The following is a 27,962-nucleotide window of genomic DNA, read 5'->3' as shown; positions in this document are numbered from 1 at the left end:
CGCCCTGGCCCGCAGAAAACGCTCCTGTCCTGGGCAGTCAATGGCCCAGAGTCCGCGGCCGACGCAAGGGGCAGTGCCTTCTGGGTAATGCAGTTTTTCCCTTACAGCTACCGGGTGTGGGAACTCACCCAGCGCATCCGACTGCACGTAAGTGCGCACCAGAACCCCCGCGTCGTCTTAGGGCCACCGCTCTAGTATAGGCACGAGTCGGAGGGTCGAAAGGTCCCTTCTAGCTCAGGAAAATCGAGGTCAGGAGGCGGGGATATTCGCCCCGATTCAGACCCCGAACAAAGGTGCTTACCCTGCTGTGGGCCGGGCCCGCGACTTCTCGCTTGCTTTGTCTCTTTTCTGGATCTTTTCATAGAAGAAAAGGATAAATGAGCAGTTAAAATAGCCACCCAAAGGAGGACGCCTGACAGTGTGCCCAGCCTGCTGGGAAAGGACAGACCGCCCTCTATTGGGCCTCCTTTGGCCGGGCCCAGCCTTCGTAGGATGCAGGGACTTCCGGGTGATGTAATAGGCTTCACGTTCGCCACGTGTGGACTTCCCGTACCCTGAGGTGGGGAGACTGCCAGTGGAGCAGGCTTGCAGGGAAGCCCAGTACTCCATTTCAAGCATGATCAGTTTGAAACGTCAGTAAGACCACAAAGCGTAGTGCCATATACTCAACCTATGATTCAACATTGGCAGAGGGTTCGAGCGTGGATATATAAATTTGGGAGTTATTATTGTAAACTGTTACTTCAAGTCATGATATTGGGTGAGGCTATGAAAAGAATGAGCGTAGATGGATAAGTGACGGGAAAGAGGGGAACCCTGGCCCAACCCAGCATTAACTGGTTGCAGACAGGAGAGTTTATAAAGTCTCGTTAAGAACTTTAACAATCCTAGACTATGCAAAGATTATCCATATTATGCGAAGTCTTAGAAGTCCCCATCAGTAACTTTTTTTTTCTTTTCCTGACTATGAAAGTGAGAGACTAAAGTCCAGCTTTCAATGGTTTGACGATATATATGGTTAAGAAAATAGAAAGGTGTGCAGAAAGTACTCTCCAAGAGATTTAATTTTGAGATTGTAAATAGTCAAGGAATGGAGATGGGGTCAATTTCCTACACGATGCTGTACTTTTGGAGAAATATTTTTGGCTAAATTAGTGTGCAAGGAACACTGTTATTCATCATTGGCAATAGTAATTTTTGAAAATTGATAAAGACATCATTCTCTTTTTCACATATTTGTGACTCTTAAATTTTTTTTTTTTTTTTTTTTTTTTGAGATGGAGTTTCACTCTTGTTGCCCAGGCTGGAGAGCAGTGGCACAGTCTCCACTCACTGCAACCTCTGCCTCCTGCATTCAAGCAATTCTCCTGCCTCAGCCTCCCGAGTAGCTGGGATTACAGGTATGTGCCAGCATGCCTGGCTAATTTTGTATTTTTAGTAGAGACAGGGTTTTTCCATGTTGTTCAGGCTGGTCTCAAACTCCCGACCTCAGGTGATCCACCCGCCTCGGCCTCCCAAAGTGCTGGGATTACAGACGTGAGCCACCCCCTCCGGCCAGACTCTTATAATTAAATTTAAATGTTTTTTTCAGAGGCATATGAACCAGAGCCACTCTATCTTAAATAGGAGCTGGGTAAAATGAAGCTAAAACCTACTAGGCTGCATTCCCAGACAGTGAAGGCATTCTGAGTCACAGGATGAGATAGGAGGTCAGCACAAAATACAGATCCTAAAGACCTTGCTGATAAAACAGGTTGCAGTAAAGGAGCCGGCCAAAACCACCAAAACCAAAATGGTGACAAGAGTGACCTCTGGTCGTCCTCACTGCTACACTCCCACCAGTGCCACGACAGTTTACAAATGCCATGGCAATGTCAGGGAGTTACCCTATGTGGTCTGAAAAGGGGAGGCATGAATAACCCACCCCTTGTTTAGCATGTCACCAAGAAATAACCATAAACATGGGCACCCAGCAGCCCTCGGGGCTGCTCTGTCTATGGAGTAGCCATTCTTTATTCCTTTACTTTCTTAATAAACTTGCTTTCACTTTGCACTGTGGACTCGCCCTGAATTATTTCTTGTGCGTGATCCAAGAACCCTCTCTTGGGGTATGGACTGGGACCGCTTTCCTGTAACATATTCCTGGTCACCACAGAAGAGACTATACTGCAGAAACCCCTGACCCAAACGCTAACTTTGGGTAAGTGGTGGGGTCGGGTAACACCTTTCTTGCAAACCACAAAAGGGACAATGCTGAGGAGACCCCCCTGACCCAAAGGAAATAGACTGCAGCACTGATTGGATGACTCTGGGTAAGTGGTGGGGTACCCAGGTAAAGAATGGGATTGGGATAGACGCTCAAGTTAGGGGAGTTAGAGTCTCTCCTAAGGCAGAGTGGATTAGAGGCCCCTCTTAATAAAAGGCAAGGACGCTTGACCGACCTTGGGTTAGAGGCCCAACTTAGGAGGATTAGAGTCCCTTCTAAGATTTAGGGGGTTAGAGACCCCTCTCAGTAAAGTCCCTCTTGGCTAAGAACAGGTTTGGCACCATGGGATGTTAACTCCTATTGTCTTTGGATTAATCTGCCTTGCACTCTTTGCTGATGGCTATGGGCGACGGGGTTAGGCATGTACAGGATCATGGAACACGGAGAGCTTTTTCCTCCCCCAAAAGGGGAAACTTGAGAGCTGACGGGACTGCTGGAAAAAAATCCCTTCACGACAGCAGCCGTAGCCGCCTGAACTTTTCAGTGTCACTGCAATGGGTGGGTCTTTCTCTGGCCTCCCTGATCATTTCGCCTTCCCTGGGAAAGTATTGCCTGTGGAAAATATTTCCTGGGAAAGTATTGCCTGCGAAAGCATTTCCCTTTCATATGTATATGTATATATATATTTTTTTTTCTTTTTTTTTTTTTTGAGGCGGAGTCTCTGTCGCCCAGGCTGGAGTGCAGTGGCGCGATCTCTGCTCACTGCAAGCTCCACCTCCTGGGTTCAGGCCATTCTCCTGCCTCAGTCTCCCAAGTAGCTGGGACTACAGGCGCCTTCAACCATTCCTGGCTAATTTTTTCTACTTTTAGTAGAGACGGGGTTTCACCATGTTAGCCAGGATGGTCTCGATCTCCTGACCTCATGATCTGCCCGCCTCGGCCTCCCAAAGTGCTGGAATTACAGGCGTGAGCCACTGCACCCGGCCCCTTTCTTATCTTTTCTATTACTCTATTACTCAGGGCGACCATCTTGCCCGGAGACCACATGTTGAAACTCCAAGTCAGAGGCTGGATTAAAGATGACGGGGCCTATCTGGGGGCAAATTTAAGCCTTGCCAGTTTAATATTGGGTGCTAAGCAGAGTGGCTAATGTGTATGTTTTATCACATGTGTTTTGCTGTAGTCGGAATGAAAAAAAGTAGTTTTCCTTTATAATGCGGCTTGGCCCCCAGGGCGATGGTGCCACAAGCCAGATCACTGGGACTCAGAGAAAGGGAACACAGAAGCCTGGCATGCCAGCAAAAGGGTAAGAATTTGTTACCAGTCAGATTTCTGACTTCTCCCTCTCTGTGCAAACGGTTGAATGAATGGTAATAATAATAATAATAATAAAAATAACAAATCAATAAATCAGTGTTTATCTCCTCTGTAAAGTTTGGATTAATGTGAAAAAGAGTTCTAAGCTAGTCTTAACTGGTGTATTTTGTGCTTTGAATTTGTTTTTCTGTAGGATAAAACATGGGCTTAGAACACCTATAAGCCCACTTTTCAAGATGACCCAGCAAGCTGGTCAGTAACAAACAGCTGCAGGTCCCTGAAACAAACAAACAGGATGAAGTCTCCCCCTTGTTTTATGTCCTTGGGAGCCTGACCTTTTAACCATGTGGCAGTACCTTCTCTTGGTCTCCACCTACTAGGGAACAGGAATTTTAGGGTTCATGTCATAGTCAGCTCTAAAAATCATATTAAATAGTTAAAAGCCTTTGCAACCTCAAAATTAACTACTCTAGGCTTCTGTGAAAGGAAGTAGGCACCGTCCTGCACTGTAGCTCAGTAACTAAGGTTTTTGCACTTTCACAGTGGCAGTTTGGGTTTGATACCCCACCTAGGAAGTAAGTCATTTCTGGTTTAATAGCTGCGTGACCTTGTCTAGTCTCTTCTCCTCCACAGACTGTCTTAAATTTTCCTTTCTCTATGCACGTAGGAGATAACCTTTGGTAAAGTTCAGAAGTTAGAAATATTGGCTTCTTGGCATGGCTAAAGTTGGGTAATAAGAGATTTGAAAGGATTTCTTTTTTAAAGAGCACTATGGTTGAAAGTTAGCTTAATTAAAAGTGGATAGGCCAGGTGTGGTGGCTCATGCCTGTAATCCCAACACTCTGGAAGGCCAAGGCGGGCGGATCACCTGAGGTCAGGAATTTGAGACGAGCCTGGCCAACATGGTGAAACCCCGTCTCTACTAAAAATACAAAAAAAATTAGCCGGGCGTGGTGGCGGGCGCCTATAGTCCCAGCTACTCGGGAGGCTGAGGCAGGAAAATGGCGTGAACCCGGGAGGTGGAGCTTGCAGTGAGCCGAGATGTGCCACTGCACTCCAGCCTGGGCCAGAGTGTGAGACGCCGTCTCAAAAACAACAACAACAACAAAAGAAAGCCTATGTGGGCCCGGCACGGTGGCTTACGCCTGTAATCCCAGCACTTTGGGAGGCCAAGGCGGGTGGATCACAAGATCAGGAGATCGAGACCATTCTGGCTAACACAGTGAAACCCCGTCTCTACTAAAAATACAAAAAATTAGCTGGGCATGGTGGCGGGCGCCTGTAGTCCCAGCTACTCAGGAGGCTGAGGCAGGAGAATGATGTGAACCCGGGAGACAGAGCTTGCAGTGAGCCGAGATCGTGCCACTGCACTCCAGCCTGGGCAACAGAGCGAGACTCCATCTCAAAAAAAAAAAAAAATGTCTATGTGGAAAATAATTATTCTTGCTGCACTTTATATAAATAATCAGGCCAAGTATAATAAAGCAAATCAAATCAGTCTTACCCTAATTTGTCTTTAGTAAAAATGGGAAACTGGAGAGAGAAATATTATATTTCAAGAACTATAGTATACTTGTTATTAAATTCTAGTCTCATTAGTTCTTTTTAAGTTTGTTTCTGCAATTTAAGCTAACCCTGCTTATTCCTGTGAACCAACATCTCTGACTGCTGCTCAGAAAAAACAAGAGGGATGGGTAATGTAAAAATCTGGATCAATATTCTAATTCTGGGCACATTATAATCAGCTAACAACCCCATGCCAGCTTAGTTCCAACAGTTGCTCAGTTCATGAAAAGCCTTCTAATTTCGTTTACTTAGAATAACTTTACTTATTTTGGTTTACTCTTGTAGAATATATTGCTGTTATACTCTTTGTGTAGGAATACAGGACAAGCTTACTGAATGTTTTCCTTTTTTTTTTTTTTTTTTTTGATGGAGTCTCACTCTGTTGCTCAGGCTGGAGTGCAGTGGCACGATCTCGGCTCACTCTGCCTCCCGGGTTCAAGTGATTCTCTTGCCTCAGCCTCCTGAGTAGCTGGGACTACAGGCATGAGCCACCACGCCCCACTAATGTTTTGTATTTTTAGTAGAAATGGGGTTTCGTCATGTTAGCCAGGATGGTCTTGATCTCCTGACCTTGTGATCCGCCCACCTCAGCCTCCCAAAGTGCTGGGATTATAGGCATGAGTCACCGCATCCAGCCAGAAACTCCTGTTTTTAAAACTATCAGATCTGGTGAGACTCCTTCACTATCATAACAGCGCAGGAAAGACCCTGCCCCATAATTCAGTCACCCCCCACTGATCCCTCCCATGACACATAAGAATTGTGAGAGTTACAATTCAAGATGAGATTTGGGTGGGGACACAGCGAAACCAAATCATATGGGGTCTCACTATGTTTCCCAGGCTGTCTATGAACTTCTAGGCTCAAGTGATCCTTCGGCCTCAGCCTCCCAAGTAGCTGGGACTACAGGTGCACACCACCATGCCCAGCTTGGAAATCAAATTTGAACATGAGATTTGGTGGAGACGAACTACTTCCAAATCTTAGTATCTCCCTTACCTTATTTGTATAAGATGGGATTCACAAAACACACATAGAAGCACTTATATTTGATTTTTAATATATGTATTGCTAAGGTGAGCACCTACTTGATTTTTCAAAAATTAAAACCAGTAATTAATAAGGCTCGCACATAAATAAACAAGGAGAAGAAACCAATCTTAAAGAAGAATTGCAAATAGTATACATAGATACCACCAGCCCCCTTCAGACAGTGGAGCTTTGTGGTCTTCCCCTTGAGTTGGCTGGACTTAGTGACTAATTGTGGAAAGTGAAAACAGTAACTTGACAGGAGAAACCTGGCAGACAAGCACCTAACCAAGTGATCAAGGTTAGCATCACTTAGGTCATCTTTTTTTTTTTTTTTTTTTTTTTGAGATGGAGTCTTGCTCTGTCTCCCAGGCTGGAGTGCAGTGGCGCAATCTCAGCTCACTGCAACCTCCGCCTCCCAGGTTCAAGCCATTCTCCTGCCCGAGCCTCTTGAGTAACTGGGACTACAGTTGTGTGCCACCACGCCCGGCTAATTTTTGTATTTTTAGTAGAGATGGGGTTTCACCATGTTGGCCAGGATGGTCTGGATCTCTTGACCTTGTGATCCACCCACCTCGGCCTCCCAAAGTGCTGGGATTACAGGGCGTGAGCCACCGCGCCTGGCCCATTTTAGTCATCTTGACATCAAGTAACACCTACTATGATGATACAAGGAGGACACTTTGCCATCTGATGTTCTTCCCCTTAACCCACAATTCTAGACTAATAATGAAAAAATACCAGACAAATGAAAATTGAGGGACATTGCATTATGAGTACTCCAGAAGTATGTAGATCATGAAAAACAAGAAAAGACAGAGCAGCTGTCACAGATGGGAGAAAATTAAAGCGATGAGATGATTAACTGAAATGTGGTGTTCTGGACTGGATCCCGCAACTGGAGGACGTTAGCGGAAAAAAACTGGTGAAATCCAAATACAGTGTGGAGTTCAGTTAGTAGTAGTAGTATACCATGTTAATTTCTTAGCTTTGACAAATATGTCATAGACTTGTGAAGTATTAACATGAGGTGGAGCTGCATGAAGTTATATAGGAACTCTGTAATATCTTTGCTTCTTTACAGCTAAAATTGTCAGAAAATAAAAAGTTTAAAACAAAAAAAGCAAGGAGAGACTTCTGGCATGACAGCATAAGGAGCTCTGTGGGCCTACTCCCCAACAAAACTGTTGAAAATTATTAAAAACAAAAATGAAAACAAAAAAGGTCATGTCTCTGGAGATAGTCCGAAGGATATACACCAAATGACAAAATATTTATTCAAGAGAATCTGTCCTTCTGTAAGAACTGTGAGAGTCTGTGGTATTTGAACCAAGACCATCTCTTTCCTTCAGCCCTCCCAATTCAGTGATATGGAAACTATACTCCACAGTGTTGCAGACAAGAACACAGGGCTCTCCCTCTTAGCTTCCATAAAGAGGGCTGTCTTCCCAGCAGGGTAGGATGTCAGCATTTCTTATCTTGCCACCAGAAACTTGCTGAGGCTAAATCCCTAGTGAGTGCAGCCCCAGAGGTAGGAGCTCCCTTTCTCCACCCATCCAATGTTGGTGAGATGAAGGCTCTCCCTTGGGCATCATGATGCTGAGTACTGGGGATTCATCACTCTTGCCCCACTGAAAGTCTGTAGTAGTGTACCATGACAGGGCAGCTGAAAAGACATGAGGCCACTGGCCACCCACTACCATTGAGCACTCAGCCCTCAAAGCAAGATATCAGAAGTGGGCCATTGTTCCCACTCCCAGCTTTAGAACCCAGATCCAGAGATACTGCCTGAGGGGACAAGCAGAGAGCCTGGAAAGAAACATGTGGAGGTACGCCAACCTGAGGTAGAACAAATATCAAACAGTTTGGGAACCCAAAAAGCCTGATTTTTTTTTTTTTTCTTTTTGAGACGGAGTTTTGCTCTGTCACCCAGGCTGGAGTGCAATGGCGTGATCTCAGCTCACTGCAACCTCTGCCTCCTAGGTTCAAGCTATTCTCCTGCCTCATCCCAAGTAGCTGGGATTACATTTTTGTAGTTTTTAGTAGAGACAGGGTTTCACCATGTTGGCCAGTCTGGTCTCGAACTCCTGACCTCATGTGATCCACCTGCCTTGGCCTCCCAAAGTGCTGGGACTACAGGTGTGAGCCACCGTGTCCGGTCAAGCCTGATAAAAAGCTTTGGAGCACTTTATGCCTCTGGGTATTGTTGAAAGTGGTGTCATTCTGTACTCTCTTCTCAAACCACATCAGTGGTCTGTAGTGGAAGAATCAAGAATACCCAGGCTCTCTGGTTACGAAGGTAATATATGGGTTCCAACCCTAAAATTCATCTGGAATCTGCTGCTTCCTCTTCATCCGAAGTCTCACTTCATAGGGAATCCTTTCATAACTAGTGTTTGCTCCAGTCAGCTTCTCCTTTCATTCCTTCTTTCATTCCTTTCATTCCTCTTTTCATTCCTTCTCCTTTCATTCCTTGTAGCTTCTCCTTTCATTCCCTGTAGAATCTGTCTTGTTCTCATGGAGTCAGGAGCAGAAATATATCTTGGGGCCAAAACCATGACTTTCAGTCTTGAACTGGAAGTTTCCCCTGAAGCCATAGGCTGGTTGCTGAGAGAAGAGAAAGAGAAATGGCCTTAACAGCCAGGGGTGACCCAGCAGTCCTACAGTAACAGTCCTACAGTGGTGCCAGGAGACCATGGGAATTTGGCAGCATCATTATAAAATCCACTCAACATTCACTCTACAAATACTTCTTAGAGAAGCTGAGGGAAGGCACTTTGCAAGATGATGTAAAAGATACAGTGTTGAGCCAGTGCCACCTGGATTGTAGACGTGGTCCAGGTAATGAGCCTCAGCTTGTATCAACCATTCCCTTCTCATAGAGACCTCTCCAGATCTCTTACTCTTTTTTTTTTTTCTTTTGAGATGGGGTCTTGCTCTGTAACCCAGGCTGCAGTACAGTAGCAGGGTCATAGCTCACTGCAGCCTCCACCTCCCAGGCTCATGTGATCCTGTCACCTCAGCCTCCTGAGTAACTGGGATCACAGGCCCACACCAACACACTCAACTAATTTTTTTTTATTTTTTGTAGAGATGGGGTCTCACTGTGTTGCCCAGCTCCTCTCAAAACTCCTGGGCTCAAGTGTGGATCTCTTAATCTAAAGTAGCTCTCCCGGCCAGGTGTGGTGGCCTGTAATCCCAACACTTGGGGGAAGCCGAGGTAGGAGGATCACTTGAGCCCAGGAGTTCAAGACCAGCCTGGGCAACATATGAGACCCCGTCTCTGTGAAAAATTTAAAAATTAGCCAGGCGTGGTGGTGGGTACCTATAGTCCTGGCTACTCGGGCGGCTGAGGGAGGAGGATCACTTGAGCCACGGCGGTGTAGGCTGCAGTGAGCCATGATTGTGCCACTGCATTCCAGCCCGGGCAACAGAGTGAGAGAACCTGTTTGTTTAAAAAATAATAATAATAATAAAAATTTTAAAGTAGTCCCTCACCCCAATATTACTCTGTTCTATTTTTCTTTAGGACATTCATAACCATTTGAAAATATATTTTTACATATTTACTAACTTTTAATTAATTAACTCAACAAGTACTTGACTATCTTGTGATAGGCTCTGCTCTAAACAGTGGAGATACAGAGCTGGGCCTGGTGAGTTTGTTCCTGTAGTCCTAGCTACTCAGGACGCTGAAACGGGAGGATCGCTTGAGACCAGGAGTTTGAGACCAGCCTGGGCTATCTAGCGAAACCGTGTTTCTAAACAAAAAAACAAAAAGTCACAATGGAGACACATACATACCACACACATACAAAATAATAATAATCTAAAACTCCTAAACAATATAGAAGGTTAGGAGTGTGGTGGAGATAAGACAAACTAGAGCAGATTAAGAATCAGTGAGAGTGGGATAAAGCCAGTTGTGCAATACAGAGTGGTTGGGAGAGGTCTAATAAGACAGTTAGGCCGGGCGTGGTGGCTCGTGCCTGTAATCCCAGCACTTTGGGAGGCTGAGGCAGGCGGATCATGAGGTCAGGAGATCGACACTATCCTGGCTAACATGGTGAAACCTCGTCTCTACTAAAAATACAAAAAATTAGCTGGCTGTGGTGGCGGGCGCACCTGTAGTCCCAACTACTAGAGAGGCTGAGGCAGGAAAATCACTTGAACCCGGGAGGCGGAGGTTGCAGTGAGCCAAGATCATGCCACTGCTCTCCAGCCTGGGCGACAGAGTGAGACTCCGTCTCAAAAGAAAAAAAAAAAAAAGTTATGTTTTAGCATGGACTTAGAGGAATTAAGGACTCATCAAGTGGAGATCTCAGGAAACAGTGTTATCACTCAGAGAAAACACACAGGACAATGGAACTGACAGAGCATCCTGGGTGTTTGTGGAACACCAAGAAGCCTAGTGCGGCTGGAACTGAATGTGCATGGAAGTTGGAGAGATAGATGGAAACAAATTGTGTAGTCTTTTATGCCAGTGTAGAGGTTGTAATATGTTCCTATGTGTTCAAAAATGTACCTGGGGTTTTTTGCAGTATGGTCTGATAAGAAACTCAGACATGCAAATGATTGCCAGGAAGGAAGAACTTTAAACTCACGGAGTTTTAGAAACAGTAGGCAAAACACATCCTGCAGGGCTATGTGAGAAGCACCAGGGTGGTATAAGAAGCAGAAGCAGAGGAGAAAGCAGAGGCCAGATCCTTCATTGTGTTTTCCACAAGAAAAGAAAGGCAGGGCTGGGTAACCAGAAGAGGATTTGCTGGTTTGAACAAAGTTGGTAGACTTTGGGGTCTAGGAGCTGTCCCTGTCTGCCTAGTACCTGGCCCTGGAGTCATTAGAGCAAAAAATAAAAAATAAAATAAAATAAAATAAAATAAAAATAAAATTGTCTCCTGTAGTGTAAGAGCCAGACAGAGGAGATGATTCACATTAGGGACTCTGGATTTGTGAGTATGCAAATAAAAGGCATGGTTCAGAGTGAGTCATTTGCAATCTCTAAGAATCAGTTAACTCTAAATGGCAAGGTCCCAAATTCCATAGCATCAAGAATGCAGAAAATAAGAAAATATAGCTAATACACTGTGAAATGGGTAGCCATCATGGGGTTTTGAGCAGAGCTGTGGTGTTATCTGATTTATGTTTTTGTTTGTTTTTTGAGACGGAGTCTTGCCCTGTTGCCAGGCTGGAGTGTGATGGCGTGATCTCGGCTCACTGCAACATTCTCCTCCTGGGTTCAAGCGATTCTCCCGCCTCAGCCTGCGGAGTAGCTGGGATTAGAGGCATGTGCCACCAGGCCCGGGTAATTTTTTGTATTTTTAGTAGAGACAGGGTTTCACCATGTTAGCCAGGATGGTGTCGATCTCCTGACCTCGTGATCCACCCGCCTCAGCCTCCCAAAGTGCTGGGATTACAGACGTGAGCCACCGCGCCTGGACTGATTTATGTTTTAAAAGGATCACTCTGGGTACGCTATGGAAATTGGAATATGGGAGGGGCAAGAGGGAGAAGTCCTGTTAGGGAGCTCTGGCTCTTTCCAGATGTGCAAGGTGGAGGATAACTTAAGCCAATGTAGTGAGAGAGGAGGTGGTTTACCACAAGGTACAAATAACAGTAGATCAAGGAGAACAATGAGTAATTGAATTGATACAAATATATGGAAAAGTATGAATGGCTTTATGGGATGGATTGTTGTTTCTAAATCTGTCCATTCCCCACACGAGCTGCTCCAATGGCTCAGCATGTTCATGATGATACTGCTGATATATCTTATATAAATGTTATACTAAATGTAGATGCTCAGTAAATATGATTGTTTTGCTGTAAGAGATTCTAGGCTAGGGCCAGGGCTTGGGTTATACACGAAAGTGTGAACTCATCAGGCTTCTGTTGCTCAGATGCTATACATTCTAAAGAAAGAAATGGCCCTTGACCAGCTCCAGGAAGACAATCTCTGAGATTCTGGAATATTTTGCCTGGTAAAAGTAATTTTTAAGCCTGAGTCCATAGGCCTTCATGTATCGATTTGATGAGATAATATATTCTAAGAATATTGTTACCAAAAAGGGGTCCCAATCCAGACCTCAAGTGGGTTCTTGGATCTTCCACAAGAAAGAATTCGGGGTGAGTCCATAAAGTGAAAGCAAGTTTATTAAGAAAGTAAAGGGGCCAGGCGCGGTGGCGTGAGCATGAGTGTAATCCTAGCACTTTGGGAGGCTGAGGAGGGTGGATCACCCGAGGTCAGGAGTTTGAGACCAGCCAGGCCATCATGGCAAAACCCCATCTCTACTAAAAATACAAAAATTAGCTGGGCGTGGTGGCACATGCCTGTAATCCCGGCCACTCGAGAGGCTGAGGCAGGAGAATGGCTTGAACCCGGGAAGCAGAGGTTGCAGTGAGCCAAGATCACGCCATTGCACTCCAGCCTGGGCAATAGAGCAAGACTCTGTCTCAAAAAATAAATAAATAAAAGGAGTACAGAATGGCTACTCCATAGGCAGATCAGTAGTTTGGGCTGCTGGACTAAGGCTACTTACAGTTATTTATTGATTATATGCTAAACGAGGGTTGGATTATTCATGAGTTTTCCAGGAAAGAGGTGAGCAGTTCTCAGAACTGAGGGTTCCTCTCCTTTTTAGACCATATAGGGTAACTTCCTAACATTGCCATGGCATTTGTAAACTGTCATGGTGCTGCTGAGAGTGACTTTTCGCATGCTAATGCATAATTGGGATATAATGGGCAGTGAGGACGACCTTGGTTTTGGCCGTCTTGGTTTTGGCCAGCTTCTTTACCACAAACTGTTTTATCAGCAGGGTCTTTGTGACCAGTATCTTGCGCCAAACTCCTGTCTCATCCTGTGACTTAGAATGCCTAACTTCCTGGGAATGCAGCACAGGTCTCAGCCTCATTTTGCCCAGCCCCTATTCAAGATGGATTTGCTCTGGTTCAAATGCTTCTGACAACATTCCTCATGGTGAATGCTGGATTTTGCATGCCCGAGGCCCTGGGCCACACTGTATGTTTGGTTTTTGCAAGGGCTGTATGGCTATGACTAGTCATGTGGACCCTGCATTCCTATGTAAATGACCCTCCATAAAAACCCCAGAAATGAATGCTTGAGTGAACTTCCCTGGCTTGTATTATAATACCGTGAACATCTTGTCACACATCTTTGCTGGGGGAATTAAGTGTGTCCCTATGTGACTGTAATGGGAGATAACACCCAGAGTTTTGTGCCTGCTTTCATGTGGACTTCATTCTATGTGATTTTTCCCTTTGGTCATCTTGGTCTATATCCTTTTATTGTAATAAACTATAACCATAACAGCTTTTCTGAGTCTTCTGTGTACTTCTAGCAAATCATGAAGCCTGAGGTAAGTAACCTAAAATATCAAAATGATTAAGGCCATTCATCCACTTATCCATTTAGCAAATATCTGAATATCTACTACTGACTAGGAATTATGTGCATGGAACAATTAGGATAAAATCCGTATTAACATCTGTGCTCTTTTGAAGCTGGAAATCTAGTTGGTGAGACAGTCAGGAGTCAGTAATCAAACCTAAATATATTTGCACGTGTATGCACACACACACACAGATATTTATGAAAGAATGCTTATGACGTAGCTGGGATGAAGGATAAATATTCACTATTGGACAAAGTGTCTGGTGGAAAAGCCCCATGGCAGGTGGGAAAAAGGAAACACAAAGTGAAAACAGAAAGGGCATAAGTTATGCAAGATGAAAGGTAGTAAATTAGGCACCTCCCAGACCAGATAAAGCTCAGATAAAGCCCAAAGGATTGACCATGTAATGATTTGGGAGTTGTTTTTAGAGATGAGGTCTCACTTTGTTGCCCAGGCTGGTCTCAAATACCTGGGCTCAAGCAATCCTCCTACCTTGGCCTCCCAAAGTGCTGAGATTACAGTTGTGAACTACCACACCTGGCCATATTTGGTTTTTATTCCAAGAGTTAAAGGAAGCCATAAAAAGTTTTCAGGAAACGTAGTGGGGGCAGAGGGAGGGCGAAGCAGAGCACTATTAAATCTGAGATGGTTCTCTGGTTTCAGCTTAGAGAATGGATTGAAGAGAAAATGTGGGTAAAAGGACACTCAGTAAATTGAGATGATAGATGATGATTGGATGGACTAGGAAGAGGTGGCAGAGAGAAGTGGACATACTTGAGAGATATTTAAGAATTAAAAATGACGGGGCCGGGGCAGTGGCTCACACCTGTAATCCCAGCACTTTGGGAGGCCAAGGCAGGCAGATCACGAGGTCAGGAGATCGAGACCATTCTGGCCAGTGTGGTGAAACCCTGTCTCTACTACAAATACAAAAATTAGCTGGGTGTGGTGGCAGGCACCTATAATCCCAGCTACTCGGGAAGCTGAGGCAGGAGAATTGCTTGAACCCGGGAGGTAGAGGTTGCAGTGAGCCGAGATCGCACCACTGCTCGAGCCTGGGGACAGAACGAGACTCTGTCTTAAAACAAAAACAAAAACAAAAACAAAACACAACTTTCTGATTGTACATGAAGGAAGAAGAGATTGAGGTAACTATGCTGAGTTGGAAATTTCTAGCCTAGGTAACTAAACAATGCCATATAGTAAAGAGGGAAGACTGAAGTAGATCAGAGTCAGGGAGAAGCATTTTATTGATCTTATTTACATCAGGTAAAGAATGAGGTATCTTTGAAACATCTGTGTGAAGATAGCAAGAAGATAACTGGTAATTCAGGTATAGAGCTGTAAGGATTGCTCAAGACTAGGGTATTCTATTTTCAATGCCTTCAAAGTAAGGAAGGTAACTGAAGCCAAGGGCACAGATGAGGCTGGGGAGAGGCCATACGAGGCAAAAGAGCCTTGGACAAAACCTTTAGGTATTTCAGCATTGAGTGGGCAGCTAGATATGGATGACTGCACAAAGAAGGGAGAGAGGGAGGGAACGAATGAGGAAAAAGATGTTACAGAGCCAAGGAAAGAGAACATATTTCAAGAATTGAGTATTAGACACAATAAAATTCTACTGATGGCCCAAGAAAGACAAGGACTTGTGATTTATAAGCACGAAGTCACTTCTGACCTTAGTCACAATGTCGGAGAAGATGGCATTGTAGCAAGGAGTTCCACAAAGAGTAGAGGTTTGGGAAGTGGAGAGAAAGTAAGAAAGAGGTAATGGAGAAGTGAAAATATTACACAAAGAAAACATCTCTAAGAAGCTCCTCTATTAAAGGAGGAGAGGGAAGAAAGGACAAATAATCAAGTTGGAGAAACCCATACACACACAGGAAAGACCAGACCAGTGGTGACTGACACTCAAGCAGAAGTCAGTTATGCAGAGATAACTTAGAAAGTGTGAAAGTGTCAAAAGAACATGCAGATGAAAAACAGGCTTGTAGATGGCCATGATGACATCGAAGGCAAATGTCAGGAGGAAACTCAAGACTGCAAATGAAGTGACCACTGCTTATGTGTGATTCCAAGGATCAACAAGAGACAGAGTGAGAAGGGAACACTTCAAACATGTGTCATTTTACCCAAGAGCAGGGACATGGAATGGCACTGGGACGGGCAAACAGGTATGTTGAGAGGCTATACAACTGCAATGCCGTAGATCATAAGAAAAGAGAGTTAATGCAGATGCCTGAGAATATCAAGAAAACAAATGGGCCGGGTGCGGTGACTCACGCCTGTAATCCCAGCACTTTGGGAGGCTGAGGTGGGCAGATCACCTGTCAGGAGTTTGAGACCAGCGTCAATGTGGAGAAACCCCATCTTTCCTAAAAATACAAAATTAGCCAGGCGTGGTGGTCCATGCCTGTAATCTCAGCTACTTGGGAGGCTGAGCCAGGAGAACTGCTTGAACCTGGGAGGCAGAGGTTGCGGTGAGCCGAGATCACACCATTGCACTCCAGCCTGGGCAACAAGAGCAAAACTCCGTCTCAAAAAAAGAAAAAAGGAAAAAAAAAAAAAAAAAAAGAAAGAAAACAAATGACGTAGGTAGGACTGGGAAATAATATACAGAAAGACATTTCTTCCTTCAAACTTCAAACAGCTTGGAGAAATGACAGAATAATGTTTTATATCTGGGGCCCTCAATTAGTTGTGCTTGGCCTTTTTCAGAAGTGTCCAACAATGAGAAAGGCATCTGGAACTATTTTTCTAAAGTCTTGACTATGGAGATCACTGGGATCCCACCAACACAGTGGTCCCTTGGATGTCTGGTTCCTAGTAATTCACCTAAACAGTCCCTCCTTGGCATCGATCCATCCTCCAATCCATGGTTCTATACCATGTTGCCTGATGTAGGTACCCAGTACTCTAGAAATTACATGGAAATGTAACTTCCATATAATGGTTTGAGGTGGCATTTTGAGAGGCCAATTTTATTATTCAGGTATGGTGAAGCCAACAGATCAGGAGATACTGCCATTGAAGAGATACTTAGCTACACACACTTCCCAAGAAAGGGGCACACACCAGGAAGTGTAGGACCACACACAGAAGCACCAGGATCGGAAAAACAGCAGGAGTTGGGGGAAAGCATGGGCAAGAACCTTCACTGTGTTTTTTCAGGTAAGAATGGTCAAGACAAGGTAAGCAAGCTAAGCAGGGTTAGGCTTGGCTTCTTTATTTTATTTTGAGACAGGCTCTCACTCTGTCACATAGGCTGGAGTACAGTGGTACCATCATAGCTCACTGCAGCCTCAACCTCCTGGGCTCATTTAATACTCCCACCTCAGCCTCCCAAGTAGCTGGGAGTACAGGCATACACCACCATGCCTAGCTAATTATTATATTTTTTTGTAGAGATGGGGTCTCACTATGTCGCCCAGGCTGGTCTCAAACTCCTGGACTCAAGTGATCCTCTCACTTCAGCTTCCCAAAGTGCTGAGGTTACAGGCCTGAATTTCATTAGGGACTGTCCCTACTTGCTTAATATCTGACCCTGGAGTGGTTAGGGCAGGAAGATAGTGGCTCCATGTGTGAGGCCTTGATAAAGGGTGTGGTAGAAGGGAACAGGCACTGAATTGTTTGGTTGCATATCAAAGGCACATACCCAGGGGAGTCCTTTGCTACCACTTAAAATTAGCTAGTCCTGGGATGGGCAGTCTCTCAGGATCAGCAAGGCCCCACTTGCCAAACAACAGAATAGCCAGTACAGTGGCTCATGCCTGTAATCCCAGCACTTTGGGAGTCTGAGGTGGGAGGATTACTTGAGCCCAGGAGTTTGAGGCTGCAGTGAGTTATCATCACACCACTGCCCTCCAGCCTGGGCGACAGTGAGATCTTATCTCTCAAAGCCAGCATAATAAAAACACATGTGAATATATGGATCTCCAATTAAAATGAGGCAGAGTGGCTATGAATGTCCTTTCCAGCAGGTAAGAGCAAGGACAGAAAGTTTAAGCAGGTAGTCTGTCTCCCAGGTCCACACTCTTGACACTACTCCAAAAGACAAAAGAAACTGTCCATTTACAGTTTAGCTGAGACCATCCAATTGTGAGATATGAAACACAAACAGATTTTGCTATGAGCAAAAATAATCCATCTCTTAGCAATCATTAAAAATATTCAGTCCTCAAAATTGAAATACATCACTGAGCATTGTGGAGCCTCCCCAGCTTTCCACAATGGAAAGGAAAGGCTGTCTGTGGGCCAGGGTCTGAGTACAAAGAGGAGTTACATATACAAGAGACCAGATTTCTCAAGGTCTCTAACATCATGTCTCTGTAAGGGCCCTCTCAGCTGGAGCCAAGTGCTCCCACTTCCTCCAAGTGAAACTCACAGACAGATCCATCAAAGTGACTAAGCCTGCAACAACATATTCTTTTATCTCAAATTATCCACATTTAATGATACAGAAATTATGACGAACCCCATATTCTTCAACTATCTCTGTTGTAGCCAGAAGCTACAACTTTCAGTAGCAAGAACAAAGAGTGGATGACAAACTGACATACGTGCTAGGGAAAGAACACGGCATTTACCTACCAATCACATCTTTGCCGAAATAAAAGCCAAGAAAGGTGTATCTGCAAGTCAAACCACTTGAAGCCTATCTGTGAACAATACTAGGCAGAGGCAAGATCCTTTCTCACAAGACTTCCTCTGTTCCCTGTCATCACTGAATTAAATCCTGGCTGGTTTGTTAAGTATTTTCACTGTGACTCTGACTTTTTTTTTGTTCTTGATTACAATGGTTTACACGTATATAAGCCTTCGTCTCAAAGCTATGGCTTATTTCTGTTATAGAAAATTTTATTTGCTTAATGTTTGTTACAGAAACTTAAAGCTAACTCAGCATTTTTCCATTTAAGTTACTGTGAAAAAGAGACAACACAGCAGGCCAGAGACTGCTATTCTTTGATCTTGCAAGGTTCATCCTTGGCTGGAGTCTGGACTTTAGGTTTAGGGAGGTTTCCCATTGTTCCCAGTAATGACAAGTAGCTCCATGTGCCTAAATTGTCTTACGCCGAACACCTCCTGTTCTTCTGGAGGTCTAGAATTGTGGTATGTGCTAGAAGGCGAGTCCAATATAAACTCTGAGCAATGGGTGCTCAAGACGACTTCCTGGAACACATCTCACACGTGTTGTTTTAAGTCCCAGATGGAGCTTCAGTGAAGCACATCCTGTGTGATTTCATTAAGATTCTCGAAGATTGTTTCTGGTTTCCTCTGGACTTGGGTTTGAGCCTTTTCCTTTTACTGAGTTTGCTCTGGATTCTTTCGGTGTGGTAAATCATAGCCATTGAGTATGACAAAATGCTGAGTCCTGTGAGTCTTCCTAGCAAATCATCAAATGTGGAAGGGGTCTTGAGGACTCCAGCAGTCATTCATTATGATTTCTAAAATTGTGTACATAGGTCCATAAAAGTCCATGTAGATTCTCGAGGTCAAGGTACGCCATATATGGTGCCACCTATATGCACAGCTTTGTGGTAAACGCGCTGAAGGAACTGAAAATTATAATAAAAAATACCCTGCTGTGTATGGCCATTTACCAACACACACATATATATTGAGGGTCTACTAAGGAACAAACAGGAATGGGGCAGTGGTTGGATGTGGGAATGATAAAGGAAAAAGAAATGGCCACAATGTGTCTGGTTTGAGTAACAAGACAGAAATTAGGGGGATACACTGATGTTCTTCAGGCACCTCAAACACACCTAAAACAACATGCATGCCTTAGCCCTTCTCTACTCCTTCTCCCCATCCCTCCCACATATCCTCAAACCCAGACATTCTCCGTCTTTTCTACAGTCACAATAGCTTATGCAGGCATTAAAGAGTGAGTCTGGTTTATCTCATTTGCTTGAAGTAATGGCCAAGATGTACTGTCAAATAAGAATAGTAGATTATAAATAAATGAGCACAGTTTGACCATTTTAGTAAAAACAAGTGGTGACCAGGAAACAAAGACCCACCTTATGAGAGGCAATAAAGTGGTTAAGGACATGGATTCTGAAACCAGTGCAGTGGCTTCCAGTCCTCAAACCCAAATTTCATAATTGTGAAATCTTTGACAAATTCCTTAATCTTTCTGTATCTCAGTTTTCTAATCTGTTAAAGGGGGGAAATAACATTATGGAGTTGTCATAAAGGTTAAAAGAGCTGACGCATGTAAAACATTCAAAACAATGTCTGATACACAGTAATAATTTATGTTCGTGTTCTCTTATGATGATTATGGGTGCATCCCCACGGCCAAGGTCATGGCCACATGATACATGCATATTCTGTGAGTGCAAATACAGAAAAGGTGTGGAAGGATGACCAGTGGGTAACGACATGAGAAACATCCAACCTGGAGACATGGATTTAGGGAAACTCTGTAGATCATTGAAAGTAGTGTCTTCAGCGCAAATTAACTCAGTCATGGGGTGAAGGACAAGTTAGAAAACAGCAATGATCATGATGGATGCTGGGAAGTAAAGCTGTTTTACAAATGGAAGAAAGACACAGACCCTAAAAAGGAAAAAAGCCAGGAATTCACAGAAGCCAGGAACGGACCTTCAAGTCAGAGATTTAGCAGTATGGAGGTCCAAAAAGAGAGTGAGGCGGTCAAAAAAGACCTTTCTGAGACGTGCTTAAGTCAGGCAACGGTGGTGGAAGCCATGTAGTAGAATCTGGGGAGTAAAAGGAAATGTAAAGGGGTGGGGACAGTGCATAGAATAGTTACTCAGGGCATGTGTGTGGAAGAAAGAATAACCAGAGCTTGATAGGCAAGGAAGGGTGAAATAGGTTGGAAATGAGGCTTGAGATCTGAATAAAGCTATAGATTATGGGAAAGAAGTTGGTTAATAAGAAGTTAAAGACTAAACAAGAGTATGAAAGACAGAGGACTTAGACAAGTTTGGTTGGGGAAGGGTGTGTGGGTCTAATAAAAAAGTGTAAGAGTGATCTTAGAAAAGGAATGACCCCTTCTCCATTGAGGATATAACAAGGCTTACAGAGCTGGAGGATTTTACATACAACCTTCCTGTGGAGTCCGTAACTCTGAATGATATGCAGATCACCCTGATATAAGATCTGTTGACAGAAATATTTAAGAAGCCCAATATAAAAGATTACAGGACTTCTACTCCTCCAGATAATTTAGGATTTCTATTCAAATATTGAGACAAACCACCAGAAAACCATGACTCTGGAATTTAGTTTTTTCTGTTTTCTGAGCCCTTTAGTATTATAAACTAAGCAAAGAAATCAAAGATGTACAAAAGGACCAAATGGAGGCTGGGAGCAGTGGCTTACACCTGTAATCCCAGCACTTTGGGAGGTCGAGGCAGGCGGATCACAAGATCAGGAAATCGAGACCATCCTGGCTAACACAGTGAAACCCCGTCTCTACTAAAAATACAAAAAATTAGCTGGGCATGGTGGTGGGCACCTGTAGTCCCAGCTACTCGGGAGGCTGAGGCAGGAGAATGGCATGAACCCGGGAGGCAGAGCTTGCAGTGAGCAGAGATCGCGCCACTGCACTCCAGCCTAGGCAACAGAGCGAAGACTCCGTCTCAAACAAAACAAAACAAAACAACAACAACAAAAACAAAACCAAATGGAAATTAAACAACTGAAAAATATAAAAACCAAAATGAAAACTCATTGGACAAGTTCAACAGTAGACTGCATATGGCAGAAAAAAAGAATCAGTGAGCTGAAAAAAAGTCAACAGAAATTAACCAATATGAAAAAAAGGGGAAAAAAAACAGAAAAAGGGGGTAAACATGAAAGCACAAGAGACCTCTGAGACAGTAACAAAAGATCTACCATTCATATTACAGAGAGGAGAAAGAGTACGGATGAAAAAATATTTCAAGAAATAATGGTTAAAAATTCCCAAATTTGGCAAAGGGCATAAACCTACAGATCAAAAAGCTCAACAAAAATCAAACATGATACGCTCAAAAAAATTCCATGTCACACACCTCATAACCAAACTTCTGAACACTACAAAAAAAACACTTTGAACGCAGGTTGATAAAAATGGCACATTATGAACTAGGGAACAATGGTTCAAATGGCAACAGATTTCTCATCTGAAACCATAGCGGACAGAAGGAACAAACATGTTTCTCAAGTACTAAAAGAACTGCAGACCCTAAATCCTATTATTCCACAAAAATATCCCTCAGGAATGAAGGGAACATAAAGACACTTTTAGAGACACCAGCAGACTGACCCTAGAAAAAAGGCTACACAAGTTCGCCAAACAGAAAGAAAATGTTAATAGAAGGTGGCTTAGAATTTCAAGAAAGAATAGTGGAATGGGTAAAGAGATCAACAAGCAATACTTCCTGTGACTTTTGTAAAATATATTTGCCAGTGGAAGCAAAAATTACATTTTCCAACATGGTGCTCGATTTTGAAGAGGAATTACTTTAGACAATTAGATTAACGGCAAGGTGAAGGGACTGATGGAAGTAAGGTTTCTATACATCAAAGTGCTAAATTTTTCATACCATTAACTGTAATTATGTTACATATGTACATTATACTACTTAAAGCAACCACTAAAAAAATTAATACAAAGAAATATATTTAAAAAACACTACAAATATATCAAATGGAATTCTAAAAAATGTTAAAGAGAAAAAAAAAAAAAAACCCCAAAAAACAAGAAAGCAGCAACAGGAAACACAAAAAACTAATCATAAAATAGCAGACAGCACTAACATAATTATTGTAAACTTTAAATGGTCTAAATACACCAATAAAAGACAGAAATATGCAAACTGGGGCCAGACACAGTGACTCATACCTGTAATCCCAGCACTTTGGGAGGCTGAGGTGGGCATATCACCTGAGGTCAGGAGTTTGGGACCAGCCTGGCCAACATGATGAAACTCCATCTCTACTAAAAATATAAAAATTAGCTACGTGTGGTGGCAGGCACCTGTAATCCCAGCTACTTGGGAGGCTGAGGCAAGAGAATGGCTTGAACCCGGGAGGCAGAGGTTGCAGAATGCGCCACTGCACTCCAGCCAGGGCGACAGAGCAAGACTCCGTCTCAAAAAAAAAAAAAAAAAAAAAAAAAAAAATGCTGGGCGTGGTTGCTCATACCAGTAATCCTAGCACTTTGGGAGGCTGAGGCAGGTGGATCACCTGAGGTCAGGAGTTCGAGACCAGCCTGGCCAACATGGTGAAACCCCATCTCTACTAAAAATATAAAAAATCAGTCAGGCATGGTGGCAGATGCCTGTAATCCTAGCTACTCAAGAGCCTGAGGCAGGAGAATCACTTGAACCCAGGAGGCGGAGGTTGCAGTGAGCCGAGATCGCACCACTCCACTCCAGCCTGGGCAACAAGAACAAAACTCCATCTCAAAAAACAAAAAGATATGCAAACTGGATATAAAACCACAGCCCAAATATATGCTGTTCACAAGAAACTTACTCCCAATATAGTGATATAGATAAGGTTTAAAAAAATGATGAAGAAGTATAAATCATGCAAGCATTAACCAAAACGTAAGAGTGACCACGAAAATATCAGATAAAAATTGATGAGTATTAACAGGAGCAAAAAAGGACATTACTTAATTATAAAAGGGTCAATACACCAAGAATACTAAGCAAACCTACATGTGTATATACCAAACAACAGAGCTTTAAATTATGTGGAGCAAAAACTGATAGAACTTAAAGGAGGAATAGATAATTCCACAATTATAGTTCAGGACTTCAACATTCTTCTCTTGGCAATTGATAGAAATACTAGACAGAAAATCAGCAAGGATACAGGAGACCTAAATAACACCACCAACTAACAGGATCATACAAACATTTACAGAAACTCCACCAAATGACCGAGAACACAAATTCTTTTCAAGCAGCTATATAAAACAAGACAGCCTATATCCTGGGTCATAAGGAAAAAAAGTCAACAAATTTAAACAGTAACATCAAATGCAAAACAAATTAGAAATCAATAACAAATAGCAGGGAATACTCCAAACACTATTAAACAATATACTTCTAAATAATTCATGGGTTAGAGAAGATGTCTCAAAAGGAATCAGGAAATCTTAGAACTGAGTAAGATAATCAAAAGCATATTAAGACTTGTGGGATAAAACTAACAGCAGTGTAAGAAAAATGTATAGAACTTAAAGCTTATATTAAAAAAGAAAAAAACCTCAAATCAATAACCTAAACATCCACCTCAGGAAACCACTGAGTCAAATACAACCAAAGCAAGTAGGAGAAAGGATACAATACAGATCAGAGCAGATATCAATGAAATTAAGAACAGAGACTGGAGAAAAATCAGTGATATAAAGTGCTATTTCTTTGAAATGATCAATGAAATTGACATATGTCTACAAAGACTGACAACAATAAGTGATACATTTCCAATATCAAGAATACAACAAGGAACATAAGTACAGATCCTGCTGCCATCAAGAGGATAAAAGGAAATATTTCAAAGAATGCTACAAATTAGAACATTTACATAAAATGAACACTTCCTTAAGAAAATCTATAAAAATTCATCCAATATGAAATACTCTGAATAGTTCTATACCTATTAAATAAAATAAATACATAATTAAAAAGCATTCAAAAGGAAAATCTCCAGGTCCCACTTCTTCACTGGAGAAAGCTACCAAACATTAAAGGAACAAATAACACCAATTCTACATATGATCTTCCAAAAAAACAGAAGAGAATTCCTTCCAATTCATGTTAGGAGGTTAGTTATCATCTAGACATCAAAACCAAACAGTAACAGTTGAAGAAAGAAAACTACAGATTATCACTCATGAAATCAGAGGAAAGCTTCCTCAACAAAATACTAGCAAATGAAATACTGTAGCATAGTATACAAACAAAATTATACTCCATGACCAAGTAGGACTTATCACAAGGATGTGAGGCTGGTTCAATACTTGAAACTCAATCAAGGTAACACATCATATCAACTGACTATAGAAGTAACATCACATAATTAAATCAACTGGTGGAGAAAAAGCATATGACAAAATTCAACACTTATTAATAATAACCAAAAAAATCCCAGCAAATTAGGAATAGAGGAAAACTTTCTAAACTCGATAGAGAAACTCTTTGGAAGAAACTTTCAACATCATAATAATGAGAAACTGAACATTTCCCCCTAATATCAGGAACAAGGCATGGATAACTTGTCACTATTCGTATTCAACATCACACTGGAAATCCTACCTAGTACAATAACATGAAAAAAGCAAATAAAAGGTATACAGATGGGAAGCAAGAAATAAAACTGTCCCAAATTGCAAATGACATTTCTATATTTAAAATCCTAAGGATTCTCCCAAAAGAAATGGCAAGAAATAATGAGTTTAGGAAGGTTGCAAGACAGCAAAATAAGATTGAAAAAATAATGTTTCTGTATACTAGCCAACATCATGTGAAAATTGACACTTTAAATATCAATGCCATTTACAATCACTCAAAAAACTATGAAGCTATAAATCTTGTTTTAAATGTGCAGGAGTTATACTGTGTAAACTCTAAAACAGTAATGAAATATATCAAAGAAAATTTAAATAAATGAAAAGATAGGCTATGTTCATGAATTGGAAGACTAAGATGCCAATTTTCAACACATTGATCTGCAGATTTAACTCAATTTCTATCAAAAGCCAAGCAAGAATATTTGATAAACAGAAAAACCAATCCTAAAGTGTATATGGAAAGTCAAACTAGGAATGCTAAATGAATTTTAAATAAAAATAGTAAGAAAAAAGAAATCACATTACCTAATTTTGAGATTTACCATACAGCTATAGCAATCAAGTAAACCAACAGATGGGAATCAAGAAAAATTCTCAGTGTTAGTGTTTAAAACCCATTAAAAAAGGATTTTTTTTTTAAATCAAAGACCTAAACAGTATTAAGTGGTACAATAAAATGTGCGCATTCATGTTTCTTTTCATCCTTAAATATAAAAGTATTTCATAACTCAAGCCTTCATATTTCTCATAAAAACAATGCTTCTTAAGAAGAGACAATGTTGTAGAACAAAGACATTCAGTAAGTTTCCAGACCTTCCCTTACTAACTTTCCTGACACAGGACAGAAATGTACATACAAGACAACGGTATAAAAGCAGCAGTGTCTGCATTTCATTTTCTTTTCTATGTCACCTCTGTTTATAAAAATTCCTGAGATAACATTGCACTGTAAACTAATGAGAAAGATGGAGCTAAAGGTTTTCCTAAGTGCATAATAACCACTGGGTGTTTTCCCAGGATGAATTCAGATGGAGAATAAGGCTCTAAGCTGTGTGATTTTCTAATATGACTCCTTAGGTGACAAATGACATTCGGCAACAGAAGGTTTTCTCACAGTGAAGACACTTGTGGGGTTTCTCTTTGGTATGTACGATCAGATGCCATGTAAGATGCTTCCTTTTGCAAAAGATTTTCCTCAGTGGTGACATTCAAAAAGTTTTTCCCCAATAAAAGTTCTTGGATGTTGACCGAGGTCTGCCCGCTTGTAAAAGGTCTTCCCACATCTGTTACACTGATAGGATTTCTCCCAGTATGCATCCTTTGATGCTGAGTGAGGGAAGAGCTGCGACTGAAGGCCTTTCCACATTCACTGCACTCATACGGCTTCTCTCCAGTGTGGATGATAGAGTGTCGAATGAGGTTTGTGCTCCAGCAAAATGTTTTCCCACACTCGATGCATTCATAGGGCTTCTCTCCACTATGAATCCGCTGGTGCCTTGTGAGGCCTGACCTGCGGTTGAAGGCCTTTCCACACTCCATGCACTCATAGGGCTTCTCTCCAGTGTGGATGCTGAAGTGGCGAATGAGGTCTGCCCTATTGCTAAAGGCTTTCCCACACTCTTTGCACTCGAAAGGTTTTTCTCCAGTGTGGGCTCTTTTATGCAAGATGAAAGTAGAGCAGTGGGTGAAGGCCTTTCCACATTCACTGCACACATAAGGCTTCTCCCCAGTGTGAATCCGCTGATGCCTCTTGAGGTAGGATCGGTGGTTGAAAGCCTTCCCACACTCGAGACACTCAAAGGGCTTCTCTCCAGTGTGGATGACATAGTGGTGAATCAGCGCTGCGCTCTCACAGAAGGCCTTCCCACATTCACTGCACTCATAGGGCTTCTCCCCGGTATGAGTCTGCTGGTGCCACATGAGGTATGACCTGTGTTTGAAGACCTTGCCACATTCAAAGCACTCATAGGGATTCTCACCACTGTGGATAATGTAGTGTCGAATGAAACCTGGCCTATCTCGAAAGGCTTTGCCACACTCTTTGCACACAAAGGGTTTTTCTCCAGTGTGGCTCCTGTTATGCAAGACAAAAGTGGAGCGGTGGGTGAAGGCCTTTCCGCATTCACTGCATTTATAAGGCTTCTCTCCACTGTGAATCCGCTGGTGCTGTGTAAGGTGTGACTTGCGATTAAAAGCCTTCCCACACTCCATGCACTTATAGGGCTTCTCCCCAGTGTGGACCATGTGGTGCTGCAGGAGGTATGTACTCTTGCTAAAGGTTTTTCCACACTCTGTGCATTCATAGGGCTTCACTCCAGAGTGAATCCTCTCATGCCGAGCAAGCAGGCGTTTCTTGTTAAACACTTTTTCACATTCATTGCATTTAAAGATATTTTCCTCTTCCTGAATAATTGGATTTTTACCTGATCCACGTGAGTCACAGTCATGGACATCATCTCCTAAGGAGACTTGATCCTGTATAATCCTTGAACACACACTATCAGTTGTCCCTAAACCATCATGTTTGGGGCTCATTTTTCCAGGAAGCTTCTCCTTTTGGGAATCTAACCCTGGTCTCAAGCGTTCTCCCTTCATTTCTGAAAACCCATCCTGATCCTTGGGTTGCCCCAACTGGGAGTCCCCTGAAGCTCCTTGTGTTAGCTGTCCCCAAAAAGAGATTCCTTCAGACAAGCCTAGCTCACAGGTGGTACGTTCTGTGCTCTTGGGTTTTCCTTTGTCACCTGAAAGAAATCCAACACACAGAAGGGCCTGTTAGTAATGTAAAAAGAGAAGAAACAAAATCACCACTTCAGTAAAAGAAAATGAAGTTATAAATGGTGCCTTTATGTCTGTTATATTTTGCCATCTTGAACCCCAGATCTGTAATTTGTTTCTTTTATTTTCCTTGGATTCCTGACTCCTTGAAAGGGAGACCAGGCAGAGAGACCAGGTGAGGGGACAGGGCCTAGAGTGGAGATATCGCTTCAACTCCAGACTGAATATTTATATAAAGGTAACTCATTATAGGTCCCTAAATAGTTTATCCTAAATAGATGACTCTGGCTGAGGTCTGGTGGCACCAGAAAGACCAACCAGTGAGTAGAAGGTT

At 42.6% G+C, this 27,962-nt stretch overlaps 2 protein-coding genes and 1 long non-coding RNA gene across 4 annotated transcripts in view; 1 reads left to right on the top strand and 2 right to left on the bottom strand.

Moving 5' to 3' along the window:
• Nucleotides 1-493, bottom strand: part of ZNF460 (zinc finger protein 460) — a 28,622-nt gene extending 28,129 nt beyond the window's left edge. The window contains exon 1 of the mRNA XM_054541225.2: nt 302-493. The gene's annotated coding sequence lies outside the window, so the exon portion shown is untranslated. The remainder of the gene's footprint in view (nt 1-301) is intronic.
• On the top strand, nt 7-26,052 carry LOC129052040 (uncharacterized). The gene is made up of 4 exons (XR_008516749.2): nt 7-147; nt 1,278-1,400; nt 3,390-3,512; nt 12,934-26,052. It is a non-coding gene; the product is annotated as an uncharacterized LOC129052040 (long non-coding RNA).
• Nucleotides 17,957-27,962, bottom strand: part of LOC103888712 (zinc finger protein 805) — a 22,078-nt gene continuing 12,072 nt past the window's right edge. For both annotated transcript variants that reach the window (XM_009233207.4, XM_009233208.4), the window contains one exon: nt 17,957-27,594. In XM_009233207.4, the coding sequence (XP_009231482.2) occupies nt 25,964-27,594 (1,631 nt within the window). In that variant the 3' untranslated portion in view covers nt 17,957-25,963. The remainder of the gene's footprint in view (nt 27,595-27,962) is intronic.

This window comes from Pongo abelii, chromosome 20 (genome assembly GCF_028885655.2).
Source record: "Pongo abelii isolate AG06213 chromosome 20, NHGRI_mPonAbe1-v2.0_pri, whole genome shotgun sequence".
In the NCBI taxonomy this organism is placed as follows: domain Eukaryota; kingdom Metazoa; phylum Chordata; class Mammalia; order Primates; family Hominidae; genus Pongo; species Pongo abelii.
The sequence above is the reverse complement of the archived record's forward strand: the minus strand, read 5'-3'. Positions and strand labels throughout refer to the sequence as shown.